Source organism: Physella acuta, unplaced genomic scaffold, assembly GCF_028476545.2.
Source record: "Physella acuta isolate Inbredline_101_S28 unplaced genomic scaffold, ASM2847654v3 ptg001350l, whole genome shotgun sequence".
Lineage (NCBI taxonomy): Eukaryota > Metazoa > Mollusca > Gastropoda > Physidae > Physella > Physella acuta.
The window spans coordinates 131878-143166 of record NW_026732865.1 but is presented as its reverse complement, the minus strand read 5'-3'; the positions used below and the strand labels follow the sequence as shown (position 1 = coordinate 143166).

Genomic DNA, 11289 nt, shown 5'->3' with positions numbered 1-11289 from the left:
CTCTCGAGTGGGTGAAGTAACGACGCTCAAGCCTCGACTTGGTTTAGATCTGATGGTGTGATGAGGTGGAAGTTTGATGCCACGATGCTCTGAGGCTAATTATGAACGCCGCCGCATACGAGATTTTTTTTTTTGTTAATAGATTGTTTAACGGTTGATGGATGTCCGCGGTTAGAAACTATCGAACTTATAAATCGCTATTAGTTCTTAAATTAGTTATGTACACACTATAAAAACATGAACTGTCCAATGGCTGTTTCTACAATACATACATACAGAGTTTCTTTCAGGCATCTCGAACGAAATGGAATTTATATAGGAAACATACTTTTAACAGTGTCCGCCCCCACCCCCCCACAGAGAAAAAAGTCTGGAAGAAACACTACATACATGGTTTCTTTCAGACATTATCCAGGGGGAGGGGCACCTTGGAATTTCCGGGGGAGGCGAACAATGGTAAAAGTACATATTTTTATTTTTAAAAAAGTTTTCCTGTTTCGTCCGGGGAGGGAGGATGGTGTCCCCCCCCCCCCCCCCAACCCATTAAGGAGATATGCCTGAAAGAGGCACAGAATACATGACCAACACCCCCACCCTTCATCAACATCAAGTGTTGTCTCTTGCCATTCGTATGTAATAAATATTAAAACCGACTGACCACACGAATGCCAGAACAATAAAAACCAAGCAAAGTCCAGCTTCATGAAAAAAAAAAAAAAACACATCAGAAATTTACAGAGACATTTGACCACGTACTAAACACACGTTTTCTCGTCAGAGCAATGCAATCGTTACCTCCCCTCTAAATACATACTCTTAGCAACAACAAAATAATACTAAGCAATGCACGGTATGTTTTTAAAAAATCGAATCAACAGGGTATAAATCAATTATTGGCTGATATATTTACAATGATAAGAAAAGTGTTGACTTGCAGAAAACAAAAGATTTAAGACAAGTCTAGCAACGTTTTTTTTCTAAGCAGGTATCATCATGTATGTGGTACAGCGAAGCTAATCGCGCTCCCTTAATTAACTCATTAATTATTCAATAATAACACATTTTTTTGTGGACTCGTTTAATTGATTAAGCTTTTACAAACAAAATATTTTATTCCTAACATTCCATGCAATAGCTACGATTTCAGATACTTAAAGAACAAAATTCATAGAATTAACTAGCCTTCACTTCCTATGTTTGGGCTTATGCCCCACACACGCAGGGGCAGGGATGGAGGGCGCCATCGTTCTATTATTTATATACAAGGGGGAGGAAACTCGTCGTTAACCTTTTAGTACAAGGGCGGTAATCCCTGAATCTGGTTGTTTGACAGGTCAGACCGGCGCAATCTGGCCGAGATAGCCGGCACCGGCCCTCAGCTCTCTGGTGCAGACGGTAATCCCTGGACGTACACTGTCGTACACTGTACATGCTAAATGGCTTTCAGTCCAGCCGCGTTAAGTGGCTTTCAGTAAAACTGGGCTAAATGGCCTATGGTTAAACTATTCTGAATGGCTAACAATAAAACTGTGCTAAATGGCTTTCAGTAAAACCGGTCTAAATTCCTTGTAGTTCAGCCACAATAAATGGCTTTCAGTAAAACTGAGCTAAATGGCTCACAGTAAAACTAGGCTAAATGGCTTTCAGTTCAGCCACAATAAATGGCTTTCAGTAAAACTAAGTTGAATGGCTTATAATACTACTACGCTGCATTGCTTTAAATTCAGTTCAAATGGCTTTCAGTTCAGCCAAGCTAAATGGCTTTTAATCAACACAGGGCCTTACTTTTAATCAATAACTACTAATTACCGTTTAGTGACAAAGCTAACAGATAACTACTTTAAACTCGCAATTAAAACGGATCATGGGACAATATTACACAAGGGGGAATAGAGCATTTTTTTCTTTTATGTAATACATTGGCCGTAGAGTTGGTGAAATGTTTTTTTTTGTTTATTTCAAGCTGATATCATTTACACTGATTGTTGTCACATGACTTTTAAGACGCTCGCACGTTATGACATGGCCGAAGAGTGACAGCCATAATAGCAATAACACTTGCTTAAACCTTGGGAACTAGGATACATTTGTCCTCCCTGAAAATCTCTTTAAACAGGGTGAATCACTCCAAATGTTCTGGGGATTTATTGTGTTGTCTTTTTACAAATTGTGAAAATCTTGGCGTGAAAAAAAGATGTTGATTTAAAAAAAAAAGTTTGTCGTTAAATGGCCAGTGTTTTGCCATTAAGTTGTTGGTACTGGAGTCGGTGAGTCAGAAGGTACTATGATCATCGTAGTCGAACAGTAAAACTAATAAGGGATCGGTCTATAAACGACGTCACACTCGTAAGAGAGGGGGGTCCGTATTTTTGTGACGGTGTGTGGTGAGGGAGAGGGGTTCAGATGGTGTAACGTCACACTTTTGCATTTTAAAAAAGCAATGTTAGAAAACGAGTTTTAGCCTTTATATCGCGTTTTAGAAAACTGTTTTAATAAATTGTAATAGGAACTATTAAAATTCTCTATGTTGACAGAGTTCAGACAAGATTTTGGAAAAATATCGATGTTTTAAGAAAAATTCAACTGCAGTTTTGAGGGGGGTTGTAGGCTGATTGGTGACGTCATTTTAGGGGGGGGGGTCGGGATTTTTGTGACGACGTGTGACGGAGGGGAGGTAAATAAAACATCGCCCAAAAAAGCATGATGTTATTTATGGATGACCTCTAATGTGAGGTTTTCAAGTAGCAAACAAAATAAACTCCGATCATGGTACAGAAAGAATGGAAACTGTTGCTTTATGTTAGAAAAGTGTATGTGGGGAGGGACGGGGGGGGGGGGAGAAGAACGCTTGGCAGTTGCTTTTATTTATTTTTTGTGACGAAGATTATCAAATCTTCAACGACGACCTTTAACCTAATCTTAAACTAAAAACAAAACCATTAAAAATAAAAAAAATAAATGATTACTTACCGAAAGTTCTCACAGTCAGCCACAAGACTAGTAATCCGTATATTCCTTGCATATTGTGAACACAGAAGGTATAAATCCAGTATCTGTTGTTGTTTTATTGTTAAAGGATTAGCACTTAATCTGTAAGGTTACGGAGTAACCCAAGTGATTTAAACACACCATTTGAGAAGACAACTTATCCAACGGACTAGGCTCACAATACTGAAAAAATTGGCAAAGGGATTTTTTTTTTTTGTCTTTAGAAAAATATACACATGCAGTGAATTAAACGTGCTGAGTAATAATTACAAAGGATGGTGTGTAGTGTGTAGAAAAGGGAAAACCTTGCAAGTACCTAACCAGGTTGTATACTTAATTGACTTTTAAACAATAAATTGGATTTTTTAATGCACACATACACACTCTCGAAGAAAAATTAAACCAAGCATCAAAAGAATTTTTCCTCAGCTAAATTCCCCTACGATTAAGACAACCTAACAGAGCTATTTTCATCTCTGTAAATATTCTTTATGCTTCTCGTTTTTTGCGGGTTTAAAAAACACAAAAAAGTTACATAAAAATACTTTTTTTTTTACAAATACAAGTAGGAAATGTATACGCATACGGTTATGCAGGTCCTGGGGTATAATCCGGGACACGGGCAAACAAGAGTTCCCTTAATGATATAAATGGATGTACCTGTCTTTAAACAAGGAGCATCTTCACGTTTCAGCAGTTTAGCGTAACCAATTCTTACAAGAGCCTCTTCATTTTATATGCAGCATGCGCTTCTGACCGTTTCTTAACACCACTAGGTTTAGTCTATCAATAAGATTTTCGTGTAGAGAAATTAAATGACAGGAAAAAGGACTCTTTCAGGCCTTGTCATCCACACATAAAAAAGATGAAGAATAATTCATCCGTTTCTTATCACCTCGTACATGAGAGGGATGTGTGGTCCATGTTTTTTACTTTCCGTTAGTAGAATCTGGTACTCAAAAAATAATTGAGTGAACGCAGATGAATAAAATGGTTTCGAGGCTCTCTCTATATGTTACATGTCTGGAACTACACGAAACAACTGAACATAACTTAGGCCTACACATTAAGGTTTATTAGTCCCTGCGTATTATTATACATAAATATATGTCGTATTGTGTAGCTTAGAAGTGTGGGTCAGCAGCGTCACCATTAAGGGGGGAGGTGGGGTGACACCAAATACGTAAAAATTGTAAAGAAAAAAAAAAGTTAAGAGGAGGAAGGGTGACACAAAATCAAAAATGCTAAATAGCTGGTGGGGGTGACCCCCTCAGTTACAGGCACTGGGTGACACCCGACCTGGTGACGCCGCTGGTTAGGGCGAAAGATAATCGGCCTAAATAAACAATGACAGATACAGCACGGCTGTGGTCCACTCATAGGCGGATCTGGGTGGGAGGGTGGGGAGGAAATGCTAGTAGTATCTATGGGCAAAAACCTTACCAACCGTACAAAAAGGTTGTAACCGTCAATGGCTCCACCATCAAGTTATCTCATTCTCGACTCAGCAGGCACTCATTGTCATAACCTCTCAACTTTCAAGCCAGCGATAATGGCTTTTCAGCCTCCAAGTTGTGGGGGGGGGGGGGGGGGTGAATACTTATTAAAACACGTCAATGGCTGAACATAAGGCTAAATGTTTTACGGAAATGTAAATATAAATAGCCCAATACCTTTTAAGAGACTTCTGTTTCAAAGCAGATGGAAATACGACAAATGAAAGAACTCAACATTTAGTTAGGTCTAATATTTCTTTGGGGATTTAGTAGGGCCTAAACAGTTCTTTTTATTAGGCCGAAAAGTTTTTAATAAAAATTAGGCCCTAATGAATAAATTAAGAATAGGCCTAATTAATAATTAAACTTATGATATTACTAATAATAATGTAATGCCTAGATTCTAGATCTAGGCTGTTTTTTCAATAAGTAGATCCTAAGCTTGATCTGGCCCAAAAAAAAATGTCTTATTATTAAAAAAATGAAAAGTAAATAGGCCTAGATATAGATCTAGATATAGGCCTTTATAGGCCTACTAAGAATATTATTAGGACTGGGATACTCTAGACATTTTAAAATGCCTACCAACTTCTGCTTCTTTAAAAAATGAATCAGTAGGCCTAAATATCAAAATCAATAAGTAAACTTTTGTAGCCTCAATTTTTTTTTAATACTTCAACCTAGCTGAAAATTACAGGTAAAAAAAGAGGGGGGAGATAATATACCTTGGTCTACCTTATACCGTAAACGACGCTACAGTGGGTAAGGCAGGCTACACACCTTACTAAAATTTTGAGGTAAACATTCACTAAAACTTATCATAAAACTTTTTGCACTATCAATATCAACAGACCTGTAATCCAATATCGAACACTCATTTTAGCGAACACATTTTAAAAACAATCCTTATAGTGAAAACTTTAGCACTTTCCCCCACACTAAACTTTCTGAAGTTAACTTCGCACCCTATGTTCTCTACGTGTGTGTTGAACTAGGGGACTAACCAAAACATGCAGCGCAACTCCGCGATGCGCGCACCTAGCCGATACACTAGCTGGATATCCTCCCCGTTAAAGATAGTTTTGTAGCATTTAAAAAGTGAACGTGCAATAGGTTATTAAAGCTACATCTAGAAATAACAGTCATTTATGAAAACATATGTTTAATGTCGCCGTTTTGAGTACATTTTACAATATTAGTACGTTGGTCCTTAGATCTATATTCCAATTGACGGAACAGCCGTACGGCATTTTTACTGTTTTCATCTATGTACTCAGATAGGCCAGTGTGGAGATTATATTCTACACATAAAAGTGTCAGTTCTAGTATGTATGAAAGGGTCCATACAATGTATTTAAATAACTATTAGCCACTAAATTAATATGTGGCCTCAGAAATATCGTCATTTTTAAAACGTTGTCCTACTTTAAAAAAACATCGTTGTTTTGTTATTAAAGCTTTATTATCCCAGTTTTTAATTTAGCAACTGAAATAAGCTAATGCGCATGAGCGGAAGCATTACAATTGAAAACGAAAATGGTAAGTTTTGAGTTGTTGATGTTGCTAAGTGTATTTTTAAAAAGACATTATACATTCCGCTTCTGGTAAATAATGGTAAATGGAATGACATTTAATTGAATTAAAAGCTCAAACATAGATCTAGATCTATAAGTGTTTTGATAATCATGTTCAGTAATTCTCTTTTTCTCCTTTTCCAACCTGACACCGTCGCCATCAACATCGTGATTAATTTAATTTTCGTGATGATCGTCATCTCTGATCCTTTCTTTGAATTTCGTTACTGCTCCATGTCCATGATCCCATTTCTCAGCTCAACCACCCGACTTTCTCACTTTTTCTGTTCTGAATTCTGTTCTTTCTTGTACTTCTACACAGACAGTTAAACTTGTAGTTGAGTTTTTTCCCAGCCGGTATCACTGTTGTTTGTGTTTTTGTTAAATTTGTTTATTTTGGACGATTGGTCATTGGCATTTTGCAGCACAAGCTTAGTTAGGCCCAGACTATTTTAATATATTTAATATATATTTATTTAGGCTTAGGTGTACTTCCTTCTTTGTTGGTTCTTAATGGTAATGTTTAATGTTGGAAGGATGGGAAAATGTCTGAACACAATTAAGTGCTTTACTGACCAGACCACGCTGACCCCATGTGTACTATTTCCAAAACTTCACAAATAGGCCTACTTTGTTCAAAATTTAACTTCAATTGAAACAACTCTTACTGTGTAGTGAGTCATGAGTGTAGTTGTAATTTTTTTATAAAAGGGTTGTTACTTCAGCATAGCTTTTGCAAATGCATGGTGACCTGGTGCATGTGATTACTTATTATTGGTATGCTGTTCAATGTTAAGACCAATAACAGTACAATATGTAAAATTCCAATATTTGATAGAGATTGAAGGTTTGAGTTTTATATGTTAATATGTTTGTTTATCACACTCTTATAGAGATTTATCATATGTCGAAAAATAGAAACAGAGGTAAAAGGGCCTAGATTGTCACATGTTACAGGCAGTGCTTAAGCTATTATAAACAGTGCATTCACTTTTCATCTTCATAATGGCTTATGAACGGCACGCCTATGAATTGGCTTTTATTATTTCTTATTACTTTCATTCTAATCTTTATTTCCTACATCCTCTAGCACTAGTTTGTAGAGCTTAATTCTCATGTCTTAAAGCACCAAGTCTGTCTCAGACTTTGATAGGTAACTTCACATAATGTGGAATGAGTTATAATGTTAACTTTGAAAATTTATACTAATAAAACCTTGTGTCTTAGATTGATATCTTTCTGTTTTTATAAATGTCTCAGCTTTGCCTGGATAGATACAAAATGGATGCACCCAGAGATAATGATATGGAATCCTAGTGGTGTATACCAGGGCATTAGAATTTTAGATGAAGAGATCATAGGGTTGACCCATGCATTTTGATCCCTCTCTCAAATGTTATTATAATACTTTTGGTACCATCTTCAGTTGCAGAATTTACAGACAGGAAACTATTTGTAAAATATCTATCACTCAAAGGGCCCCACTCCAGTTTAGATAGGTTAATGTCCCCAAATAATGTCTCATCTGCCTAGGGACACATTGCTCAGGAATTTTGTGTTAACAGCAATAAGCTCTCCCACTCAACAACACCATCCTCAAACTCAAAGCTGTTTATTCCACATCCATCCATGCATATTTTATCATTCCGGAAAATTAAAAATGTTTCTACATGAAGTTTACTACTGATTATTTTATTAAATGGAAGCCCCACAGGTTGCTAACAGGTATAATATTTATTACCCTAAAGTTATAGCATTGTAGGGGCAATTCTAGTTACCTGTGGTTAGTAGCTAAAAATTATTACTCTCCCATGTAAAAGTGTAGTGTAGAAAGTGAATGTTTTATGTTATAATTAACTATCTTGGTGATGAAGTGTTTTTCTCATTTAGGAGTTTTAAACCCATTAAGGCTGTTTAGACAAAAGGACCTTCTGCAATAAATGTGTTTAATTTGAAACATATTTTGTAATTTTTGTCATTTTACTTTATCTTTCACCTTATCAGAGTGGCTACCCAACCCTTCGTCCTGAGCCAACATCAAGCAAAGTTATTGATCTACCTAAAGGCCCTTATGGAGTACCAGATGCAATGATATATGGGTAAGTTGGAAGTTATCTTCATGAAGTTGCACATAGGTAATATTTCTGTTCATATGGCTACTGGATAGAAAAAGCTAAATCTAATTCAAGAAGTGCTAAGGCAGTTGAGTTTACCTGAATAGCTGTTTTGTTTTGAGAAATTAAAAATCACTCCTTCATTAGCTTGATCCACATGTGTTTGAATCTAGGTCTGTATAGCTTAAGAAAAAAAAATAACTTGAAGTAAAAGTGGGTCAACACATGTGAGTTACACATTTTAATAGGATCAGGTATATCTAGGTCAAAGTTAGTCATCTTTAATTCAGTCTTTGAATAACATGCTCATTTGGTTTTTAAAAATTAATGATGTGTACATTTAAGTAGATGATAATGTATACATGTATGGTTTTGGCAATATATTTTCTTTACTTGAACCTATTCCTCTTTCAGGCTTCAGGCCAGTAGAGCAAGTGCAGGACTTCAGACTGTCCATCCTCTTCAAGCTTCAGAAGAAAATGTAAGATCTATTGTTTCAAGCTTTAATTAATTTAATATAACTATAATTGTATGGATTTTTTTGTTGCCATTAACTAAATGCTGAAAACTTGACATGAAACATTTCAGTGGAAAGAACACCAGTTGAAAATGGATTTTGCTATGTTAAGGAATTCTCAAGGTATCCATGCACCACTTAAACTTCAAATGGAGCGCTACTCAGCTTCAATGGTAAATTTGTTATGTGCTTAGCCTTGTAGTGTTAGTCAGCATCAATGCAAATTTGTTGTGTTTGACTCAGTATTCAAACTATGTGTGGCAAAATGTTGTTGTTTATTCTAGATGCAGCGACTACCTTGTCTGCATAGCTCAAATCTCTTGATGGATGGTTTAACAGGAGCTGATGATCACATTGGGTTTGAGGATATTTTAAATAGTGAGTACATTTCTAAGGTATTGTCTTATTGAATTTTCAACATGTCTGGAGTACGTCTCAGAAATAAGACTAGCATAGAAGTTGCCCCTATACATTTTGGTTCAATTGATTCAATGTAATTTACAGACCCCGCTGACAGTGAGGTAATGGGACAACCACATGCAATGATGGAAAGGCGTTTAGGATTATTGTAATTATCACACAGTCCATTTTTTAAAATGAATAACCTTGTGTTTGTCTGAATTTGTTTTTTTTTTTTTTTTTAACTTTAAATCTTCAGTCTTATTAGAGTAAGAGTGTGAGTAAATGCATAGTGTGATTGCTGAGGTTCTGCTTTAAGATCAATACACTTCTCATTATTTTGAAAGTATGTTCTAATATTGATTGGTTATGAAAAAAGATTGCAGAAAGGTGAAAGTTATAAAGATTGGTCAATACTAAACAAGCTGTTACTCGCATTGTAATGTGAATTCTATATGGTATTGATGACAATGCATGTTTGTGAAAATAATCTGTTGTAACTGATTTCAGTGCAGAATAAAATGTGTTTAAAAAACATGCATTTTACTTTGGTTTTTAAGATTGATAAATGTTTTTTCTCATCGTGTGTTGCCACATCCTTTAGTTCCAGAGTTCTAGCTTGTTCTGATTTGTAATACTATGAAATTTTTTAAATAAGTGTTCATTGTGGTGTGCATATTGTGCAAGTGAAAGTTTTTTTATTTAATAAAATGAGTGGCATGTTGTAATAAAATTGTGAAAAGTATACTTTTTAAAATGATCATTTTAATTTGCAAAATAGTACATTTATTTTCCATCACATTTAGATTATCTTAAAGTTTAAACAAAGAAAATGTTTGAAATAATTACCTACTAGACAAAAAAGGTCAATGCCTCCTAATGTATACATTTAATACAACATTTAAAAACTGATAACAAATATTCTATGGTACACATAGAAAGATTTCAGATTAAAAAAAAATTTTGTGAGGTTAAGATTTGTTGTGTCACTACACACATTTTTTTCTACCTTTAACTACTTGAAAGTAATTGCAAAATCATTCTTTAACGACAACCTAGCTTAAAAAAGCTATTAGCAAAATAGCACAAAAACAGTATTGATGTAATCTAATTACTTAGTTAACACCAAATTGCTGGGTATCAGGTAACATCCACTTTGGTTTGTAGACACTGGGGTAAAAGTTTAACCTCTGTTTCACATTAAGATCTTGAGACACTTCTATGATGAAATCATTACATAAAAACTTCAATAATTATGAAGCAGGGTTAAGGCACTACATATTGTGTAATTATATTGGGTCAAATTAAAATAAAAAAAAATAAAAAATCCACCAGCCCACAAGTTGCGCTGTTTCAGCTGGCATAAGTTTCATTTAAAACCAGTTATAACCTTGGATTACTGCCCCTATCACAAACTACTCAAAAGTGGTTCTTGAAAGCCCTGGTGCACAAGACATCATTCATTGTTTCAACAAATCAGTGTGATATTTTAATCAAATTAACAACACCAACAAGCACACAAAAGTGTTCGGAAGAAATGCATATATAGAAATTATTAGTTACATATATACACAGGTATCTTTGTTTAAAAAAAATAACACCAAAAATTGCTTCTAGCGAACATAAATAAGGCAGAGAAAAAAATTGTTTATTTAAAGTTTGATGAATTATACCTGCATGTATTAATTGATGCTTTACAACGTGGTTTTAGTTGGAAGACTGCAAGATGCCACAACCACTGTAGAAATTATCTCAAAACTTCCCAAATATCTTCAAATAAGCAGATTTAAACCCCTTTAAAAATGATACAAAAATATATCTATAACCTTAAAACAAAATCAAGATTTGCACAACTTATTTTGATTTTAAAGACTGGAAAAAAGAAAACCATATTTGCAGTGAAACTACCAGGGCTATTTTAGACAAAAAAATGAAACAACTTTATGCTATTTCCTTAATTATTGAATGTGGTCGCATTTGATGCATATATTCCTAAATTCAATACTGGTCAACAAATCTACTAATCAAATAAAGTAACAAGGCAATACAAGTGCTTTTTTATAAGGCAATGAAACAAAGTCAGAACCAAATATATTTATGGTGAATATTGCACAGTGAGTGGAAACTAATTTCAACAATTGAGCTAATAAAAGTGACACTTATAAAAACAAGAAATATTTATTGAATTGAGGTGGTGTAGT

The 11289-nt window shown here is 34.9% G+C and overlaps 1 protein-coding gene across 2 annotated transcripts; it reads left to right on the top strand.

Annotated features, from left to right (window-relative positions):
* The first annotated feature begins 5776 nt into the window (after window positions 1-5776).
* Window positions 5777-9833, top strand: LOC131926913 (proteasome maturation protein). 2 transcript variants are annotated; one of them, XM_059282502.1, is made up of 6 exons: window positions 5777-6023; window positions 8063-8157; window positions 8587-8653; window positions 8761-8862; window positions 8974-9067; window positions 9194-9833. In XM_059282502.1, exons 1-6 carry the CDS (start codon window positions 6021-6023, stop codon window positions 9259-9261), a joined length of 429 nt encoding a protein of 142 aa, XP_059138485.1. In that variant the 5' UTR covers window positions 5777-6020; the 3' UTR covers window positions 9262-9833. The 2 variants fall into 2 exon arrangements, with proteins under 2 accessions (XP_059138485.1, XP_059138486.1); XM_059282503.1 differs by lacking the exon at window positions 5777-6023 and adding an exon at window positions 6078-6098.
* Window positions 9834-11289: the final 1456 nt, after the last annotated feature.

Coding starts and splice junctions, on each gene's coding strand:
- LOC131926913 (XM_059282502.1), top strand. Junction 8,158..8,586: donor CCAGATGCAATGATATATGG/GTAAGTTGGAAG, acceptor TTCCTCTTTCAG/GCTTCAGGCCAGTAGAGCAA. Junction 8,863..8,973: donor AGCGCTACTCAGCTTCAATG/GTAAATTTGTTA, acceptor TGTTTATTCTAG/ATGCAGCGACTACCTTGTCT.